The sequence below is a fragment of the Entelurus aequoreus genome, linkage group LG05 (genome assembly GCF_033978785.1).
Source record: "Entelurus aequoreus isolate RoL-2023_Sb linkage group LG05, RoL_Eaeq_v1.1, whole genome shotgun sequence".
NCBI classification, from domain to species: Eukaryota; Metazoa; Chordata; class Actinopteri; order Syngnathiformes; family Syngnathidae; genus Entelurus; species Entelurus aequoreus.
Window position 1 is genome coordinate 56,263,359 of NC_084735.1, and position 23,407 is coordinate 56,286,765.

The following is a 23,407-nucleotide window of genomic DNA, read 5'->3' on the forward strand; positions in this document are numbered from 1 at the left end:
TGCAGGATTTTGTCTCTGCTTTTTGCAGATTATGTGGTCCTGCCGGCATCATCTAGCCAGGATCTTCAGTTCTTACTGGATCGGTTCACAGCTGAGTGTGAAGCGACTGGGATGAGAATCAGCACATCCCAGTCTGAGTACATTGTTCTCGCCCGGAAAAGGGTGGAGGGCCATCTCCGCGTTGGGGAGATTGCTGTCCGCGGGTACATCTCAGATAGATTGAAGAACGTCCACATCGCAGACATGCTGCCTCGCTGCATACAATTCAGAGCACATTGCCTGTAACATCGTAGGGCTGGGTGATATGGACCAAAACTGATATCCCGGTATTTTTAGTCCGAATGGCGATATACGGTATATGTCGGTATCTTAAAAGAAAACGTGCTAAGTGCTCAAACTTTTCCTAAGTGTTTAATGGCTAGATAACCAGTGTTGAGAGTGTTGCTTATTCTTATATAGTAATTAGTTAGCTATTACTATGTCAAAGCTGTTTTGTTAATTTTGTTCATTAACGTTATGCGCGGGCATAGATGGAGTTTCTACTCTCTCACTGTGGTGAATGTCGCTGGCTGTTCAGTTTGAAACTACTTTTCAGCCACCCAGCCGCTACTCTAGGTTAGTCCACACGGGCTATGGGGAGAAGCACTTTCAAGCCGAGGAGTAGCTAAACGTTTGACACACCGAGCGAGCAGCAGAGAGGAGTTATTACTAGCTCCTGTGCTTAAGTAAGCCGCTAACAGAATTGAACAACATAAACAGATGAGATTACAGATAAAGTTGCTGCAAGGAGAGTTATAGGTTCTCAAGCAAATTGGTGTATGTGTAAATAAAGCTTTAGTCACTCACCAATAGCCAAATGCAGTCGTTGACCAAAGCATTGCATCACTCAGGAGTCGAGAAGTCTGCACCGCAGCCGCCATATTCTTTTGAAAAGTTTGTTTTGATGCGTTGTTGTGCGTCAGAGAAGCCTACGTAAACATGCGAGGGGTGGGGGTGAGCCAAAGAGAATGCCCTGTGCTTTGCCCATCAGGCGCAAAGAAGACCAAACAGCTGTAACAAAGGCACATCAAAAGATACCGGTATGGCGGTATTGTCATAACTTTATACCTCTTTCTAATATCTCTACGCCATCAATACATCTTGTTTCAGTGGCGGTGGTCAAAGTCTTTTTTCGGCAGCCGACTTTTGGGTGCATCTGTTGCTGCGGCGGATCTGCTCGTCCCGACTACACTGCGTTGTGTTCAGGTGCGACACGGATGGATTTTATAACCCAGGTTTATTTTAAATCCCAAAATGAGATGTGTGTGAGCTCCTTCACTGCCAAACATGCCTTAGTCAGGTGGAAAGCAGACTGACTTAATATGTTTAAATTAGGGCTGTCAAACGATCAAAATACTTAATCGCGATTAATCGCATTTCGTTCATAGTTGACTCAAAATTATTTGTAATTAATCGCAGAAATATATACTTTTTTATCATTAATAAGTGTGACCTAGACAGATAATTTTAAAGTTTTTAATACAATGACTGGAAAATGTATTTGCCGTAAAGGCCTACTGAAACCCACTACTACCGACCACGCAGTCTGATAGTTTATATATCAATGATGAAATCTTAACATTGCAACACATGCCAATACGGCCGGGTTAACTTATAAAGTGCAATTTTAAATTTCCCGCTAAACTTCCGGTTGAAAACGTCTTTGTATGATGACGTATGCGAGTGTTTGTAGTTTCACAAGATCTTTAAATTTCAATAGTTTTGAATGTAAGAAAAATATATTTTTGCGATCCCTATATCCTGCCTTATGAATGACCCTTATTGTTTTCTTCTGTAGGGTGATGAGTGGATATAGTGTGCTTATGGAATTATTGCCTCAAACTTCTGCACAATAGTGCAAGTTAATGGCATCCATATTTCTGCATGACAATGTTTAACCTTCTCTGCCTACTTTATAAGAAAATGTAATATTCAGCCTGTTAAACATTCCGCAATTGCGGACGATCAATCAGAACAGGTTATAAAAGAATGTCATTTTGATGGTAATATTGTGTAGTGAATTGTTATTACCCAATGTGGGCTTCAGGGGGCAGTGGCAGGCATGCCTGCAGTATTAAAATAAACCTAGTCTCAGTGGTAGCGAAGAAGAAGAGTAGATTGTTCAAAGATACATTTATTTAGGTAGAAATATCACATAACACAGAGTAACAGAATAGCATGATTTATTGTAAGACAATTTTTCGTTGTCTTGTGGGTTAAACCGGATGTGAAGCGTAGCGCTATTATTGGGAAGCCGCTAACCGGACGTGTGTGATTGGTATGAAAAAAGACTTGACATGTTTTGATGAAAATCTCTGTTAAAAGATATCAAGATGCTGATTAAACAGCATAATTATTGCACAGGTGTGCCTTAGGCTGCCAATGATGAAAGGTCACTCTGAAATATGCACTTTTGCTTTATTGGAGGTCTGAGGGGAGGGTCAGAAAAGCAGTCGTATCTGTTGTGCCCACCATTTGCCTGACGCAGTGCAACACATCTCCTTCGCATGGAGTTGATCAGGTTATTGATTGTGGGTTGTGGAATGTTGGTCCACTCTTCAATAGCTGTGCAAAGTTGCTGGATATTAGCAGGAACTGGAACATGCTGTTGTATACGCCGATTCACAGCATCCCAAACATACGAAATGAGTGACATGTCCGATGAGTATGCTGTTCATGCAATAACTGGGATGTTTTCAGCTTCCAGGAATTGTTTACAAATCCTTGCGACATTGGGCCATGCATTGTCTTGCTGCAACATGAGGTGATGGCTTCAGGATCTCGTCACGGAATCTCTGTGCATTCAAAGTGCCATCAATAAAACGCACTTGTGTTTGCTGTCCATAACATACACCTGCCCATACCATAACCTCACCCCCACCATGAGCCACTCGATTCATAACGTTGACATCAGCAAACCGCTCTCCCACACGACACCACATACGTTGTCTGCCATCTGCCCTGAACAGTTAAAACCGGGATTCATCCGTGAAGAGAACACCTCTCCAACGTGCCCGACACCATCGAATGTGAGCATTTGCCCACTCAAGTCGGTTACGACCACGAACTCCAATCAGGTCGAGACCCCGATGAGGACAATGAGACGGTTTCTCATAGTTTGTGCAGAAATTCTTTGGTTATGCAAACCAGTTTTTGCAGCAACTGTCCGGGTGGCTAGTCTTAAACGATCATGGAGGTGCACCTGATGGATGTGGAGGTCCTGAGCAGGTGTGGTTTCACGTGGTTTGCAGTTGTGAGGCCGATTGGATGTACTGCCAAATTATCTGAAACGCCTTTGCAGAGGGCGTATGGTAGAGAAATGAACATTCCGTTCACGGGCAACAGCTCTGGTAGACATTCCTGCAGTCAGCAGGCCAACTACACGCTCCCTCATAACTTGCGACATCTGTGGCATTGTGCTATGTGATAAAACTGCAAATTTCAGAGTGGCCTTTTATCGTGGGCAGACTAAGGCACACCTGTGAATGACCCTTTAAACAACATCTTGATATGCCACACCTGTGAGGTGGGATGGATTATCTTGGCAAATAAGTAGTGCTCACTACACAGCTTTAGACAGATTTGTGAACAATATTTGAGAGGAAAAGGTCTTTTGTTTATATAATAAAAGTTTTAGATCTTTGAGTTCTAAAACAAAACCAAAAATGGGAGCAAAAGCAAAAGTGTTGCGTTTATATTTTTTGTTGTAAACATGTTTTTTTCCCTCAAAGATTTTAGCCAGGATCAACAACCGGTCAACTGCTTCAGGGATGCTGTGTGGCAGGTGACAATATTGCCACTGCAGTTAAACGCTTTCAGATTTGTAAACATTTGTTGTGTCAGTGCTTCTTGTGTAAAGTAGTTGTGACTGGTAAGCTATAACGACTTAATTATTTCCAGAAGCTTATTTAATCAGCTTTTTTTTCCGTCTCTTAGAACTGGGAACGCATGTTTAGCAATGTAATGGGACACCGCTTTAGTAATAGCGCACCACTTTTCCTTTCATGTGACAGTAAACAGGAAAAGTAATCTAGCGTTGATCCTTGTGGGTTTGTGTTGCTGGGGCTGTTTTAGTGCGTAACTTCACATACTCCCGTACATTCTCATAGTGGAGTTTGTGTCAGGTTTTAAGATAATGAAATTGTTTTCCCGTCTTTTACTGGACAGTTCTTCCGTGTGTGTGAGCCTGCCTTTGTGCAAGGAGGAGAAGGAACACAGTTCTCAACGCATACACGTTAATCAGTGACACTTTCGTGTCAATCACTCCATTTTTGCACTTTGCACCAAAAAAAACGCGGAAGTTATATTTTGGCGCAAAGTGCAAATGAAAGGGTTAACATCTGTATTCGCCTGTGTGCTCTTTTTAAAAAAAATTTTTGCTCGCACGTAGAGCTGTCGGCAGGCCGATATTATCGGCAGATAAATGCTTTAAAATGTAATATCGGAAATTATCGGTATCGTTTTTTTTATTATCGGTATCGTTTTTTTTTTTTTAATTTAATTTAATTTTTTAAAATTAAATCAACATAAAAAACACAAGATACACTTACAATTAGTGCACCAACCCAAAAAATCTCCCTCCCCCATTTACACTCATTCACACAAAAGGGTTGTTTCTTTCTGTTATTAATATTCTGGTTTCTACATTATATATCAATATATATCAATACAGTCTGCAAGGGATACAGTCCGTAAGCACACATGATTGTGTGTGCTGCTGGTCCACTAATAGTACTAACCTTTAACAGTTAGTTTTACTCATTTTCATTAATTACTAGTTTCTATGTAACTGTTTTTATATTGTTTTACTTTCTTTTTTATTCAAGAAAATGTTTTTAATTTATTTATCTTATTTTATTTTATTATTTTTTCTAAAAAGGACCTTATCTTCACCATATCTGGTTGTCCAAATTAGGCATAATAATGTGTTAATTCCACGACTGTATATATCGGTATCGGTTGATATCGGTATCGGTAATTACGAGTTGGAGTGAAGTGAAGTGAATTATATTTATATAGCGCTTTTCTCTAGTGACTCAAAGCGCTTTACATAGTGAAACCCAATATCTAAGTTACATTTAAACCAGTGTGGGTGGCACTGGGAGCAGGTGGGTAAAGTGTCTTGCCCAAGGACACAACAGCAGTGACTAGGATGGCAGAAGCGGGGATCAAACCTGCAACCCTCAGGTTGCTGGCACGGCCACTCTACCAACCGAGCTATACCGCCCCAGTTGGACAATATCGGATATCGGCAAAAAAGCCATTATCAGACATCCCTACTCGCACGGCCTATTTGTAAAGTAAAACGCTAGCCCGGTATGTGTAACATGATTTCCACCAGATCTTGTGAATTTTAGGAAGTCCTTGTTGCCAGATGTCCAGCAGTAAACACTGCTAAGTACAACTTGGTAAACTCTATATGAAAATGGCAGCTAGAAAGTGTTTTTTGGATATAAGAATTGTTTATCTAATTGGGAGTAAGGCAGCAATGCAAAATGTTTTTTTTCTTCCAGAAAGCTAAAGATCTACCTCACGATCACTGGTCCTCTACTCTCGCCGTTTCACTTCCTTATTGGGATGGCGTGGCGCAGTTGGGAGAGTGGCTGTGCCAGCAACTTGAGGGTTCCTGGTTCAATCCCCACCTTCTACCAACCTCGTCACGTCCGTTGTGTCCTTGAGCAAGACACTTCACCCTTGCTCCTGATGGGTCGTGGTTAGGGCCTTGCATGGCAGCTCCCGCCATCAGTGTCTGAATGTGTGTGTAAATGGATGAATGTGTAAATAGTGTCAAAGCGCTTTGAATACCTTGAAGGTAGAAAAGCGCTACACAAGTATAACCCATTTACCATTTATTGGATCCTTAAATATTAATTCCATTATAGCCAATTCTTCTTTCATGTTGGCTGAGGAAGATACTACCAAATTAAGAGTTTTAGCCAGGAGGAGAAAAATGTAGATTTACTTTGTACACAATTTAAAATGTATAACGTTTTTTTGTGTTCAAAAATTCACGAATAAAAAATATTGCAAGGAATAAACTTAAAAAATAAAGTCAGCTGGATCAGAGCCATTTAAGGTTGTTTTACCAACTTTTCTGATGTGCTACCCAAACAAATAAGCATGACGTTAGCTTTGTATTCGTTTAGTTAAAGCAAGCATGGTCACATGCAAAATGTCTTACAATCAGGAGTTATGTGTTCATTTTACACCACAAGTCACATGAAATTAGTCTGCTGGTTGATATCGGTATCGAAAATAAGATGTTGAACAATATCAGATATTAATATTGTATATTAGGGTTGTGCATACGATGTAAATGACATTAATTTGGCCGACAATAGAGCTTTTAATTAGAGATGTCCGATAATATCGGCAGTCCGATATTATCAGCCGATAAATGCTTTAAAACGTAATATCGGAAATTATCGGTATCGGTTTCAAATTTTTCGGTATCGGTTTCAAAAAGTAAAATGTATGACTTTTTAAAACGCCGCTGTGTACACGGATGTAGGGAGAAGTACAGAGCGGCAATAAACCTTAATGGCACTGCCTTTGCGTGCCGGCCCAGTCACATAATATCTACGGCTTTCACACACACAAGAGAATGCAATGCATACTTGGTCAACAGCCATACAGGTCACACTGAGGGTGGCCGTATAAACAACTTTAACACCGTTACAAATATGCGCCACACTGTGAACCCACACCAAACAAGAATGACAAACACATTTCGGGAGAACATCCGCACCGGAACACAACATAAACACCTTGCAGCACTAACTCTTCCGGGACGCTACAATATACACCCCGCTACCTCCTACCCCCCACCCCAACGTCACTTCAACCTCCTCATGCTCTCTCAGGGAGAGCATGTCCCAAATCCCAAGCTGCTGTTTTGAGGTATGTTAAAAAAAAATAATGCACTTTGTGACTTCAATAGTAAATATGGCAGTGCCATGTTGGCATTTTTTCCATAACTTGAGTTGATTTATTTTGGAAAACCTTGTTACATTGTTTAATGCATCCAGCGAGGCATCACAACAAAATTAGGCATAATAATGTGTTAATTCCACGACTGTCTATATCGGTATCGATTGATATCGGAATCGGTAATTAAGAGTTGGACAATATCGGAATATCGGATATCGGCAAAAAAGCCATTATCGGGCATCTCTACTTTTAATACTATGTTTATATCGTGATAATGCATGTTGATGACACATTCTAGCTGTGCCCTGCAAATTTGACAACAAAAAGCGAGCAAACTTGTTCTCAACGCACTGTAGCATTCTAGATAGTGGCTAGCGTGGAACAAGTGACTGCACATTGCAGCAGTACAAAAAACAGCCGAGTGCAGGAAATACAACTACCTTACGAGGCGAACAAGACCGCAACTCCCGCTAAAAAGCAGGATATGGGTGCATGCAATTTCGAGCTATTTCCGGTTTCCCACGGTCGCTGCCATCTTGGCGGGGTGAAAAGAAACGCTACTCCCGCACTTGCTTTGTGGGTAAACACTGAGTTACCCTCTTAAAAATTTTACATTTTCTGCCATGTCTGTGTAATTTTGTATGCCGCCATGTATTTTTTTATTATTTCCAATAGTTGGGTGCTAATGCCAAACATCGATTTGAAGCAAAACTAGCCACTGTTGGGCTGGAAAATTGCCCTTAAAGGCATCCTGTTGATGTGTGGATTGATTGATGTATTTGATTACCAGTCAAACCAGAGCTTTTCAACACGGAGATTACGTTATGGAAAACAATTCTACACGATTTAGTGTGCAGTTGTATATTTATGATTTATAAATGGGAATGGCACGCAAACTCAGTCCTATCATGCTGGGTAAGTCCAGGACCTCCATCCCCGCCCCCCCCACTCGTCATCAGCATTGTTCAGTTTAAATATATATATATATATGAAAAATGTAATATACGTGCTCGTTGCGGCTCAGCAGTGCACTCCATTTCACCTCAAATCTAAATTCAATCGATCTGCAATTAGATTGCTAATGACAAAAACATGTTGAGGCAATACAATTTTAGGATGAAAGAAGTTTATTTGTGAGCAATAGATGGAGAGAAGGTTTGCAAGGTTCCTGTTTTACAGTTTGAAGGTCGTTAGATTTTAATAACCCAACAAGAATCAATTTACTCAATTAAAACTGTATGTCCACTTAAGTCAACAAAACTGATCAATTCCTTTTTTTGCCCAGAGAACGGTTGGAGCTGCTGGAGGAGGCCAAAAAAATGGAGGCAGCCAAATTCCGCTACATTCTGCCAGTCTATGGAATTTGTGAGAACCCTCAAGGCTTGGTTATGGAGTACATGGAGACCGGCTCGCTGGAAACCCTGCTGGCCACTGAGCCGTTGCCTTGGGAGCTGCGCTTCCGCATCATCCACGAGACAGCTGTGGGGATGAACTTCTTGCACTGCATGAACCCACCGCTGCTCCACCTGGACCTGAAGCCTGCCAACATCCTGCTAGATGCACACTATCACGTCAAGGTAAGCCCTCCACCTTGCAGCCATGGTTGATCACAACAGAGTAGGCATGGTTGCAGGAATCCTAGCATGTCAGCCAAGAGGAGAAGAATGCGCTATATAAATATATAATTCTATAATTCAATTCAATGCATTCAATTCAATGCAGATTCACGAAAAAACATTTTATTTAATGAAACTTACTGTGCCTCACTGGAAGCCAATAGCATTTTAAAAAGCAGGATAGAACCCTTGATCTTTAATTTGTACAATAAATGCATATGAGAGGAAAGCATATTGCAAAATTCAATATGGCCAAGGGTTTCCCTCAGATTGCCTATATATGTGGCGGTAAGGGCGTGGTCAATATGGCATTTTCATATATAGGACGTCATGAATAATTTAATTGGTGATGATGCATATATTTTACAAAAAATAGGCTAAACAAATGCCATATGTTTATTTAAAAACACATCTGTGTTATTAGTATTAACATACTGTGTATTTTTTCTTATACCATTGTGCTCTATTATAAAATTTTTGCTGCTTATTGTAAAACGTAACACACTATATTCTGCCCTCCCTGAATGTTGGAATTTCGTTTGCCAAATATGTCAACAGTCCTTTGAATTAGCGATGAAAATACTTGAGGTGGTTGATTGATATTCTCCAGAATGAAGTCACTGTAAAACTATGCACACAAAGCATAGTACATCAATACACACATGAAGTGCAGGTACATTTAGAACCATGTTAAAGCAATACAATTATACAAGAGCAAGGTCTGCTCTAATGCCGCTAGCGTAATGCATAATGGACTAGCTCATTGACAGGCTAACAAATATTAGCAGGGCACATACAGGATAGACAAACACTCATTCACACTCACATGCACACTTATGGGCAATTTAGATACTTCCAGTGAAGCTAACATGCATGTTTTTGGAATGCTGAAGGAAGCCAGAGTACCCACGCACGCTTTTCCCACACACAGAGATATGTAAATAGAGGTTTGAAGACGCACACGGCATAAAGTTAGACATTACTGTTGGTATTAATGTTAAATTTTCACAGGCTTGAACACGGAATGCACAAATGAACTTGAAATACCTTTCTCTATAACTTCCTCTTCTACTTTTGCCGAGTGGCAACTCCATTACAGGGTCTATCAGGTGCGCAACCAGCTGGGGATTCAGATGAATAAAATTAAGCATAAAAGAAAATGTTTATGATATTTGACATGTTTTTCAAATTAATTATGGCCAATAGTGCTTAAATAATAGACTTTATAAAGCAGTGATTCTCCATTTACCACTAGTGGTACGCGTGCTCCATGGTACGCCAAATAATTACTTGATTAAAGTACAGTGTTTTATTTTCCTCTGGTCAAACACAGTATTATTGTTCAAACTGTATTTAATGTTACAGTGGCCAAAAATATTAAATATACTTGTCAAATAAAACCTCTGCCTTGTTTTTAATTAATGCTTAGACCTACTGCGCTACTGTATTTATGGTGGTACTTGGAGAGACACATTTTTCTCAGGTGGTGCTTGGTAAAAAATTCTGAGAACCAATAATATGAAGAATATAATTTCATACCAAATATGTTACCCCTTAATGTTATTGAATGTGGCCCAGTGCCAGGGTAATGTCATTGTCGCCACATCTTGAAATTTGGTTTTTACGTGAAAACAAATTAATGTAATATAATTAGGGCTGCCAAACAATTGAAATATTTAATCGTGATTATTTGCATTGTTCATAGTTAACTCAAAATTAATTGCGATTAATCCCATATATATTTCATTTGTGGTATCTTAATTGCCAGATTACACAGAATTTGTATTTCTGCTTTAGGAACACTTGCATTCAGAGGAGGAGCTACACGTAGGGATGATACTCGAAACCGGTTTTCCCGGTTGTTCGATAAGAAAATAACCGAGTCCTCGGACTCGAATCCCTTTTTGAGAACCGGTACCCGTTATCGAGACCACTATAGTAAAGAAAAGAGTTGGTTCTTTATTCGAATCCCTCGGAACGAATCCCGTCCCGACCAGAAATGCTCCATGTGACATCACAATAAATCAGTCACGTAGCTCAGTCATTAGGCGCAGATAGCAAAAGCAGGAAAACAATGGACGGGAAAAAGCGCTCCAAGGTGTAATAAAGTTCAAAACAAAAGGTATAATCCAATGAATAACTTTACTGAGAGATTTGAGCAGGGTACAAACTCATGAAGAACACTTTTACGACCCACCGGAAACATAGCAACCAGGCTAGCAACGCACCTCCTTTCCGGCAGCTGGCGCAACGTTCTTAAAGCAACCGCAGCACATACACATATATACAACACATCTCCCTTTTTTAACTTTTGTTTTTCACACTGTATATGTGTTGTCTAATTATAAATAATGCAGACGAGGCGTGTTGGCTGAGTTCTTGACGTTTACTTTCACGGGTGACGACATGCAACAACACTTTTAGGGGCTACCGCGCATGCTCGTCACTCCCGTTGCATGATGGGTAGTGTAGTTGTTATATTCCCTAGCTCATAACATCTTTCCCCCTATAAAGAAATAATGTTAACTCAATAAAGTGTATTTCTATTTTTAGCTTTAACTTTTCATTTTTTAGCATTGTAACCACATTTGCAAACAACTTTTCTCTTCATAGAATTTTCTTTCTTTCTTTAAAGTGCAAAAATGTCAAAGCATCATAAACAGTTATGTCAAATAGCAGCAGAATTGCACTTTTTGGAGAGCTGTATTATTTCCAGTTTTGTGCCCAAGGGACTGATTTTATTTAACACTATATTATTATTTATACACCTATAGTGATCACAGAGACAGGTTGTTTTTGTGTTACTGTATATATTTGTTTTTCTGAAAAATCCCACTGAATATACTTTGGGTAACAATAGTCAATGTTTATTTATTTTATTTTATTTTTTTAGGGGGGTAACAGTCAATATTTATTTATTAGATTAAATTGTTTTCTTATATAATAAAAGTGAGCTTTTGTTAAACCAAATATTGTTTTTTTCCTTATACAACAACCTATCTGGACTCGATAAGAGAATCGATAAGGAATCGGTTCGATAAGAGGATTCGATAATAGACTCGAACTCGATAATTTCTTATCAAACATCATCCCTAGCTACACGTCCATGTTTAAATAACAGTTTCACGCATAAATAACACAAAATGTGGACTGGTATGATCATGCTTTGATTGTCGAAGATGTTTGGTAATATCCATTCATCCATTTTCTACCGCTTGTCCCTTTTGGGGTCACGGGGGGTTGGAGCCTATCCCAGCTGTAATCTGTGATATTTCTACGTGAATAAATACGTCTGATATTCTGTACATTGCCTGTTGGAGAAGTTAATGGTCTTCATATTGCTGCATGACAATGTTTAACCTTCTCTATTAATCAATAAAATGTTATATTCAGCCTGCTAATTATTTTGTAATTGAGGACTCGACCAGAACATGTTATGAAGTGATTTACACAATATTTCAGCCAGCCAGAAACCCCCCTGTCCCCATATTCCTCAACTGATGTACTTGCATAAATGGAGTGCTTATCCAAAATAAACCACATATTTAGGTGCAAATACCACAAAATAACATTACAAAACATCTCTGAAAAATAGGGATGGGTACCGTTCACATTTGAATCAAAACAATATCCAATTATTTGTATAGTAACATGTTTGCAATTGTTTTGCAAACGTCTTCAACATAAAAACACCTAACTACCACAATGGAGTGTTATTTTCTTAGTATTGCACAAAATAAAACCCGGGTCAATGAACACCTTTCTTTTTTCATCTTTAAAATATGTGCTGGGGGTTCATGGAGGCAATTAAGGCAATTAAGTTATAAAAAAAAATGAGCAGAGGAGTATGGAGTAAAATAAAGACCTTTTTTTTTTTTCAAAAGTATTGAACTACAAATGAAAGTGAAGCAAAAACTTTACATTAACATTACAAAGTACAGTAAGAGGAACCGAGCTGATTATGCATGTTAAGCTCTTGCAAGTTAAAAAGCAAAGCTAACATATTTTTATACAGTAGGCTTTTTACCTGGAGCAAACGTAGAGGATGACAATGTCGCTGTTATCGTCACCAAATGTTAACGGCATTTCTTCCCACGTGTTGTTAGCTTTATGAATGACATTTTTTATTTAAACGGGGATAGCAGATCCATTCTATGTGTCATACATGATAATTTCGGGATATTGCCATATTTTTGCTGAAAGGATTTAGTAGAGAACAACGACGATAAAGGTCGCAACTTTTGGTCGCTGATAAAAAAAAAAAGCCTTGCCTATACCGGAAGTAGCGTGACGTCACCGGAGGAAGGACTCCTCACATTTTCCCATTGTTTACAATGCAGCGAGAGAGATTCGGACCGAGAAAGCGACAATTACCCCATTAATTAAATGATAAATGATAAATGGGTTATACTTGTATAGCGCTTTTCTACCTTCAAGGTACTCAAAGCGCTTTGACAGTATTTCCATATTTACCCATTCACACACACATTCACACACTGATGGCGGGAGCTGCCATGCAAGGCGCTAACCAGCAGCCATCAGAGGCAAAGGGTGAAGTGTCTTGCCCAAGGACACAACGGACGTGACTAGGAAGGTAGAAGGTGGGAGTTGAACCCCAGTAACCAGCAACACTCCGATTGCTGGCACAGCCACTCTACCAACTTCGCCACGCCGTCCCTATTTTGAGTGAGGATGAAAGATTTGTGGATGAGGAAAGTGAGAGTGAAGGACTACAGTGCAGTGCAGGACGTATCTTTTTTCGCTCTGACCGTAACTTAGGTACAAGGGTTCATTGGATTCCGCACTTTCTTCTTTTTCTATTGTGGATCACGGATTTGTATTTTAAACCACCTCGGATACTATATCCTCTTGAAAATGAGAGTCAAGAACGCGAAATGGACATTCACAGTGACTTTTGTCTCCACGACAATACATCGGCGAAGCTCTTTAGCTACTGAGCTAACGTGATAGCATCGGGCTCAAATGCAGATAGAAACAAAATAAATAAATCCCTGACTGGAAGGATAGACAGAAGATCAACAATACTATTAAACCATGGACATGTAACTACACGGTTAATAATTCCCAGCTTGGCGAAGCTTAACAATGCTGTTGCTAACGACGCCATTGAAGCTAACTTAGCTACGGGACCTCACAGAGCTATGATAAAAACATTAGCGCTCCACCTACGCCAGCCCTCATCTGCTCATCAACACCCGTGCTCACCTGCGTTCCAGCGATCGACGGAAGGACGAAGGACTTCACCCGATCATCCGTGCGGTCGGCGGCTAGCGTCGGCTAGCGCGTCTGCTATCCAAGTCAAAGTCCTCCTGGTTGTGTTGCTACAGCCAGCCGCTAATACACCGATCCCACCTACAGCTTTCTTCTTTGCAGTCTTCATTGTTCATTAAACAAATTGCAAAAGATTCACCAACACAGATGTCCAGAATACTGTGGAATTTTGAGAAGAAAACAGAGCTTTTTTGTATTGGATTCAATGGTGTACCAATACTTCCGTTTCAACGATTGACGTCACTCGCATACGTCATCATACATAGACATTTTCAACCGGAAGTTTAGCGGGAAATTTAAAATTGCACTTTATAAGTTAACCCGGCCGTATTGGCATGTGTTGCAATGTTAAGATTTCATCATTGATATATAAACTATCAGACTGCGTGGTCGGTAGTAGTGGGTTTCAGTAGGCCTTTAAGGCGCAGTTGTTGTGATATGAACATTCTCATGTTGGCAGTCTTAGGCCCCGTTTACACTAAGCCGGATAAGGTCATCCAGGGTAAATCCCACCTAACCTTATCCGTGTCCACACACAACAATGCCACCATTTAAGACCCCCGCCCCCCTCCGTCCGCCGGCGCAACGCGACCTAGTACGCATGCGCGGGAAAAAAATAATAATCCACCTGAGCGTCCATCTGCTCCAAGCTCTCCAGTAGATGACTTTACTTCACTGTGAAGTTATTTAAAAGAGCTATATTGTAAATAGTTTGCTGTGCATTTTACATTTGTTTGCTGTGTTTTGTGTGCAAGTTTTTAAATTAAATTGTATCTCCTATTATTACGTTATTAATCCACCTCATTATCTTGAGGTGGATTCCTTCCAGGATGTGCGTGCAGCGGTCGATGATACCACAACATACCAATGTTGTGGTATTTCAATGAACTAGAATCCAGTGTGCTGTGGGGCCTTATTGTAGTGAATCACACCTGAGCCATCATACATGAATCAAATCTTTAATCTGCATGAGAAAGTAGACAATGTGACAAAGAACATTTTACAACAAGTAATCTAGGGATCTAAATATCTGGTCAGGACACTCCTCACTCTTTTGCCTTCACCTTTATTGTCCATTTTTGCAATCCAGCCTGTGCTTGGAGGCTAAAAATGGCGGTCGTACTCCGAGGCGGCAACCGCGGACTGCTCGTTAAGTGGCTCCTACATGGCTTCACAGTAGTTATGGAGTACAAAACAAGCATACACAACGAATGATAGGTCAGTCTGGTTAATGTCCATGGGGCGGAGCAGTGAACCAAAGCGTGCCTTCAGTCGTTCAAACTTGCACAAAGAATACCCAAAGTTTTGTTGTTGTGGGTTGGGGTATTCTTTTGTGAGATATGGCGTCAGAGGATAAGCTGGGTCACCCAAAAGAAAAACAGGGACCTGATCGGCTGATATCGATCACGTGTATTACCTATAAATGTGTTTATTATAGTGAGTGCTATGGAGAGTGTAACAATATCAACACAATAGTTAAACTAGTTACTTATTCTCTTTTATGACTTACAATTGTTTGATCAAAACAAAGTCCATCCATCCATCCATTTTCTACCGCTTGTCCCTTTTGGGGTCGCGGGGGTGCTGGAGCCTATCTCAGCTGCATTCGGGCGGAAGGCGGGGTACACCCTGGACAAGTCGCCACCTCATCGCACGGCCAACACAGATAGACAGACAACATTCATGTGCCTCACAATACGAAGGGCCTGAGTTCAATCCCGGGCTCGGGATCTTTCTGTGTGGAGTTTGCATGTTCTCCCCGTGACTGCGTGGGTTCCCTCCAGGTACTCCGGTTTCCTCCCACCTCAATACAAAGTCATTAGTACACAATAACTTAACAAAAATAAAAACTGCTACTCTTTTAAACCCTTTGGTTTTTACCTCTTAAGTCCTCCTGTGTCAAAGGAATTAATCCCTAAATTTGTAAACAGTAACTAAAACAATAAAAAATGATTTGGTGAAAATAAAAAATATCAATCAATCACTCCAGTATCGATCAGATACTGATATTACCTTTGATATCAACACTACTTGTAAATGGAACGATTCACCCTCCCTTTACAAGTACGCTTAGCCCCTACACAGCAACATTATATTATATATCCTTTTTATAAATGTCATTAATCCGCCTTTTCATTTCCTGTTAATATCGGCTTACTCTCTGCGAAAACGCGCTTCCATCTACACTTCTTAAACTTTACTTAACACTTACTTCTTCTATTGTTTCAAGCTAGTTAAGTTGCTAGCACTGAAATCAGCATGCTTTCCTGTTTGCTTCTGCTTGTAACATATGTAACATACCATGTAACATATTTAGCCTTGTCCTCCAGTGATAATAATACATGTTTATTTTCCGCAATGGAGTTGAGTATTATTTACTTAAAGAAGTGGCTCCACACTGTGTATGAACATAGACAGTTAGGTGCTATCGCCAAAAATAAATAAAGTATCAGCAAGGCGGCATCGTATTTTGTGGTTTATGAAATCTTTTTCACAAAAAATGGGCACATCCTTACTCTGAGTAATGTACACACAAAGTATCAAACATAATTTTGTTTCCAGTCAACACAACATTTGTAATTATGAAACCTAGATTAGATTAAAGGAAGCACCATATTAAAGAAGGTAACGATGAAATATAAAGATATACCTGTACATGAGTAAGGAAACTTATCATTGTCTTAACCAGCACTTTGACCTTGCTGTAATGCCCATTAAAATGTGCAAGAAGTACTGATATAAGGTTTAATCCCAGCAGTATTATTTCTGTTTAAAATGACTTTGCTTCAAGCAGACTTCTTTTAGTCCCAGCAGCAGCTCACAGACATGAATGCAGTGGGTGGGAAGCTTCCATTAAAGTGTAATAGCAGCATGTAAACACTTCAGCCAGGCTTGTCTCTACAAGAGTCTTGTATGTTAGTTCCTTTACAAGCTGCATGGGACTGTGTGGGTGTGCTCTGCAGGGCCTCTGCTGCATGCTGGGACACGGACCAGATCCTCCCTGCCACACTCGTTAGTCACCAGTCTCAAAGATGCTCAGACTCAGGACTTTCTGTTTGAGGTTTTTATTGTCTCTCTCGTTGTGTCTCAGATATCAGATTTTGGTCTGGCGCGCTGGAATGGCCTATCACGGGCCGATGACATCAGTAGAGACGGCTTCTGCGGGACCATCGCTTACCTGCCGCCTGAGAGCATCATTGAGAAGGACCGAGTGTCGGACACCAAACATGATGTATACAGGTTAGAGTAGTTGTTTGTTTGACCTTTTTAAAGGTGCCCCTGATTTCACAATCTGTCATAGTGTGGTGTTTGGGGGACAAAAAAATAGGAAGACAGACCGTGTTTATTTATCAGTGGTTTAGCCTTTTTTTGAGGTCACAAATGAGATCTCTGTTTTTTTGTTCACTTTAATGACTGGCTCTATCCCTTCTATAGGTTTCTTAAATTAATTTCAGAAGAATCACCTTATAGCGGCTAGATAGGATCAGATAGGATATCATAGGATAAGATGGACTTAATTCATCCCAACATGCATTATGTGGTTGCAGTACAAATTCAAAAAGGCCATAAAAAGTATTAAAAGTAGCTCAAAAGTCACAAAAGTGCCACACTTCGCTGTGCAGTTCCAAAACGGGTTTGAACCAAAAGGTAAAAAACACATGAAAACAAGAGGGAAACATTCAAAAACACAATGTTACAGCAACCAGCTGCCACTTTAGCGGAGCCATTTTTACATACAGCAACAAAAATAAAACAAAATGAGTAATACATAATACATATTGTGCACATATGCTTGCCATCTGCTGGGGTGGGGGCAGCAGGGCCAGAGACAGGAGCAGACCCATTAAAGTGACTAAGAGAGCTGACTCCGTCCTGGGCTGCCCACTAGCTCTCAGCCAAAGTCCGGGCCCCACGGATGAGCGTGAATCTGTCCAAAGAGACCAAACACACGATGCCGCTCTCTTCATTCTTCCGCTTCAGCGCCGCCAGCTCGTCCATCCTGCTGGAGAGAGCGCAAACATCCCCAAAGATTGAACTGATAAATGTGATGTGACTTTTGATTGTGTGCCTTGAAATTTCAATGTGTATTTTATTGCAGTTTTTCCATTGTCATCTGGGGAATCCTAACCCAAAAGAAACCCTACCAAGGTAAGAAAAATGTACTTTTTTAATCTATACCTTTTGCCAAATGTATTGTTTTGGTCTTTCTTGTTCAAATGTTGAAATTCATTATAAGATAAGAATGTGTCTGTTTTTAATACTATACATTGTTCTGTGTAATTTCATTTTGTATTGTATTATTACAACTTTATTGCCATATTAATTTTTTTCTTGTTATATTTTGGCAAATATGAATGTGGCACTAATGTGCTTTGCTTGTGCAACATGCTGTTGTTGAATGACTTCTAGTCAGTGCATGAGGTTACGTCAGGTTGTGTGTTTGCTTACCAGATTCCAGCACAGACAAGTGGGCTTGTCACACAGATCATTTCTATTTTCTGGTTCCCAGGCTTCTCAGGTAGCAACTGAAGCACACTTTAAGCAGGTGGTTTTCGAGAAGATAGCCAGTTTGCCATTTTTATGTAGACCTGAACATTGGCCTACTTATTTTCTTGCTTAGTTGGTCTAGCTCAGGGATAGGGAACCTATGGCTCTCGAGCCAGATGTGGCTCTTTTGATGACTGCATCTGGCTCAGATAAATATTTGCTGACATTGCTTAACATAATAAATAATGAATAATTCCGCTGATAATCACAGTGTTAAAAATAACGTTCAAAATATAACACATTCTCATGCATTTTAATCCATCCATCCGTTTTCTACCGCACCCGTTCAAGAAGTCATATTAATGGTAAGAAGTATTTTATTTATTATTGGTTAGCTTCTGAATAACAATGGAATTAAAAAGAATAAGAGACTTATTATACTCTAAAAATGTTGGTCTTACTTAAAAATGCACGCATTTAGTTGTATTCGGTGTTAAACAATATTATATGGCTCTCATGGAAATACATTTAAAAATATTTGGCTTTCATGGTTCTCTCAGCCAAAAAGGTTCCCGACCCCTGGTCTAGCTCCATCACTTAGAGCAATTTTTTCCCATGAAAAATAATGTAAATCCAATTAATCTGCTACAGACACCCACAAATATGAACACAAAACATATTTTATAGAGAATCATTCTAGATTGAATATTTAATGGCCCACAATGGAAACAAGCCTTTTGGCTTTTTGTGCCATCCAGTTGCCTTTTTAAAGCATTACATGGATTCAATTCTTTAAGATGTCAATAAACTTCTCAATCAATCAATCAATGTACATGCAAAAAACAATGTGAAATACATATAAAAGATGAATCAATTGTATAAATGAACATTTAACATCACTTTTTTAGCTTTATTGAAAACCTTTGTTAAATGGCGATGACCACACAGACACCACCTTTATACTTAACAAGTTCATTTTTTAATTCAATGTTGTTTCTCACCTTCAAAGTGCTCTTACCCGCAACTGTTTTTGGCCGCATGATGAATTATTGTAATTTTTGGTATTTCCTTCTATCTGATCACGTTCTAGCATGGTAACGCTTTATACTAGCAGTTTAGCAGATGTTGTATGTGTAAACCTACAAATCATGGCAGCTGATCATTTGCGGCATCTTAAAGTATGCTAACTTTTCCTTGCATGCTAATATTTTATGCTAGCATTTTTGCAAATTTAAAAATCATGGATTTTAATACTTGGCACAATTTTAGAATGATGCTAACTTCTGCTATGTTAGCATGTTAACATTTTATGCTAGTATTTTAGCAGATTTTATTAGTTTCAACCTAAAAATAATGGATTGTGATACATGCCGCCATCTTGCAAGTATGCTAACTGTTTCCATATTAACATTAGCATGCTAAAGTTTCATGCTAGCCTTTTAATGGAATAATACGCAGACAAATGGACTAGTTTGTTACGCATAAAGTTCCGACCTATGAAAATCGATACAAACAAATCGGTACAAAAACCGAGGCACCATCAGAAAGCAACTAACCTGTGAAGTGTGACCAATATGTTTTGTTTTGTCTTCTCTTAGGAGAGAATAACATCTTGCAAATCATGGTGAAGGTGGTGAAAGGGGTGCGTCCAGATCTCGGGGTGGTGCCGCGTAATCGCCCTACCGCCTGTGCGGGCTTCCTAGGTCTCATGCAGCGCTGCTGGGCAACTAAGCCAGAGGCCAGACCCAGCTTCCAGGGTATGTTTTGTGTCTCACTTTTACATAAACAAATTTTTTTTTTAAATGAGTATTTTAAAATTGTGAAATGCTTCACAATGCAGACTGTAATGTAGTTTTTTAACAGCTTAGCTAAAATGATGTAATGTAGTTTGCAAAATAATGATATTAATATCATATCATTCGAGCCTGTGTCTTTAAAGAACTTGTATTTTTGTTATTACTGATTTGTGGTGAAAATCCCAATTGTTTCCTCTTTTTCCTGAGAAATCTGTTTTTTTTAAAAAAATGCAAATGCTGACAAATGCACAAAATGTATGACTACATACCTACGTCCTCAAATTCCAACAGATACCGTCAATAATATATTATTCTTAATCCTATCCCCTCTTTCAGACATCGCATCCGAAGCTGAAGACCTGTGCTCTAAACCTCAAGTAGAGTCCAAGACTCCAACCTCATCGGCCTCAGATCTTACTTCTTCTGACGTGCTGTCTTTCGGACAGGTACGAACTCTAGACTTTGCGTGTCACCTTGATTTTAAAAAAAAGTACACACCTGCATGCAAAAATAATCGGTATAGAAAAACAAATTATGGATTAAACTATGTTTTATGGGCAGGTGGGTCATTGCCTTATAAGTTAGCGTTGTTTTTCCTTTTTTTGCCCCAATTCACTTTTTATATTTAATACAGAGCAGGGATTGGATTCATCAGTTGTGAAATTTGTTAGGCGTGTCCCGATCTGATATTGATATCTGATATCTGTCTGATATTAGCCAAAAGAAAAACAAATTACAGCATATTCGCTTACATGCAAACTGTGTGGTATAAGTTCCGATACAAGCAGTACTGCAGCATGTTTACTTACATTTACTGCATCTAAATGTCCTCCAATAAGCACACACGGTTGGTCTTTTCTTGTATTTTAGTGAAGTCATTTACAAAAGGTAAACATGGAAGGCTATTGGCTACGAGGAGCTAGCAGCTACACAACAGCTAAGCACACATACATACGTCATAAATGTCCCTAATTGAACAATATTGCAGTCTAAAACAGCACATTTGTCAATATAAACGAGGATCGAATAGTTATAGATGCATGTTACCTACACAAGTCTCCAAGGCAGAAGCGTATTTGAAAGTATCCAGTAACAAACGTGTCCGCATCATTCAACTTACTGTGTCATGATATTTGTGAATTATTGTGACCACAGAGTGGCCCCTAAAAAATACCACTCAACTTAAAGACAGCATAAATCCATTGCAGATGGTTAATAATAAATAGGTTAGTGTTTTTCATACCTACCGTTGTTCTCTGTTTGACAAATTTTACTTGATCAACCATTTAACCTGTGTGAAATACACACTGTGTTTTTCATACCTACCGTTGTTCTCTGTTTGACTAATTTTTTACTTGATCAACCATTTTCTAACATTCCAAACTACAAAATAATAGATGTTTGATTCCTGCTGATTTCGTATTCGATCAGTATCGGTATTGGCCTCTGCTCAAGGCTCCAATATTGGTACCGTATCAAAAGTGAAAAAGTTGTATCGGGACATCCCTAATACTTGTGTCATATTAGGACACGGCTGACTCTAATGCAAATTCATTGATCATAAAATTATATTTTCTAATGATTTAAACCCTTCATCATCACCGAAGTCGACTGTTCAAGTTAGTGCTCAACCGCACTTCCTTCGACACTCACAAGGATTTAAAGTAGAATAGATTGGAGGCACATCACGGCTTTACATTTGAGGCGTCCACAAATTAAGCAATAATCTATGAAAGACAACGTTGGACTTATTTGTGCATCGCTAAGTACCGTATTTGATTGACATAACAAGCGTCTATTGTTGACATCATCATGCTAATGAGAAAAAAGATATATTTAATTTTTGCAGTTGATTTTCTGAAAGTTAATATTTTGTTTTATTGTTTAGCTAGATTTCCCTGTTGTTTAGCAATTTTTGGTTTCCAAAAATATTTACCAATATCAAGATCCAGTGTGCTGTTGAGCCTACGAGGGAGTTATTCATCTGGTTCAGGGGTCGGCAACCCGCGGCTGTAGGCTCTTTAGCGCCGCCCTAGTGGCTCTCTGGAGCTTCTCCAGAAATGTATGAAAAATGGAATAAGATGAGGGGAAAATAAAATATTTATTGTTTTAATATGGTGTCTGTAGGAGGACAAACATGACACAAACCTCCCTAATTGTTATAAAGCACACTGTTTATATTAAACATGCTTCATTGATTCGAGTATTTGGCGTGCGCCGTTTTGTCCTACTAATTTTGGCGGTCCTTGAACGCACCGTAGTTTGTTTACATGTAGAACTTTCTCCGACTTTCTAGGACGTGTTTTATGCCACTTGTTTTTCTGTCTCATTTTGTCCACCAAACTTTTAACGTTGTGCATGAATGCACAAATGTGAGTTTTGTTGATGTTATTGACTTGTGTGGAGTGCTAATCAGACATATTTGGTCACTGCATGACTGCAAGCTAATCGATGCTAACATGTTATTTAGGCTAGCTATATGTACATATTGCATCATTATGCCTCATTTGTAGGTATATTTGAGGTAATTTAGTTTCCTTTAAGTCATCTTAAAGGCCTACTGAAATGAATTTTTTTTATTTAAACGGGGATAGCAGATCTATTCTATGTGTCATACTTGATCATTTCGCGATATTGCCATATTTTTGCTGAAAGGATTTAGTATAGAACAACGACGATAAAGATTGCAACTTTTGGTATCTGATAAAAAAAAGGCTTGCACCTACCGGAAGTAGCGTGACGTAGTCAGTTGAACATATACGCAAAGTTCCCTATTGTTTACAATGATGGCCGCATGAAGTGAGAGAGATTCGGACCGAGAAAGCGACAATTTCCCCATTAATTTGAGCGAGGATGAAAGATTTGTGGATGAGTAAAGTGCAAGTGAAGGACTAGTGGGGAGTTGAAGCTATTCAGATAGGGAAGATGCTGTGAGAGCCGGGGGTGACCTGATATTCAGCTGGGAATGACTACAACAGTAAATAAACACAAGACATATATATACTCTATTAGCCACAACACAACCAGGCTTATATTTAATATGCCACAAATTAATCCTGCATAAAAACACCTGCGTGTTTGTTATGCTAGCTCCTAGCTCCTCTGCTAGCTCCTAGCTCCATAGAACACGCCAATACAATTCAAACACCTGATCAACACACACAATCACTCAGCCCAAAAGACCGTTTACCTAACCCAAGGTTCATAAAGCTTATATATTTTTAAAAAGTTACGTACGTGACGCGC

General features: G+C 39.4%; 1 protein-coding gene across 2 annotated transcripts in view; it reads left to right on the forward strand.

The window, feature by feature from the left end:
* ripk4 (receptor-interacting serine-threonine kinase 4) overlaps positions 1–23,407 on the forward strand; it is a 62,857-nt gene that overhangs the window by 29,589 nt on the left and 9,861 nt on the right. Inside the window, exons 2-7 of one of the 2 annotated variants that reach the window (XM_062048429.1) lie at positions 5,553–5,794; positions 8,255–8,546; positions 16,969–17,117; positions 17,977–18,026; positions 19,964–20,122; positions 20,498–20,607. In XM_062048429.1, the coding sequence (XP_061904413.1) occupies positions 8,289–8,546; positions 16,969–17,117; positions 17,977–18,026; positions 19,964–20,122; positions 20,498–20,607 (726 nt within the window). In that variant the 5' untranslated portion in view covers positions 5,553–5,794; positions 8,255–8,288. The remainder of the gene's footprint in view (positions 1–5,552; positions 5,795–8,254; positions 8,547–16,968; positions 17,118–17,976; positions 18,027–19,963; positions 20,123–20,497; positions 20,608–23,407) is intronic. The other variant, XM_062048428.1, reaches the window with a different exon arrangement.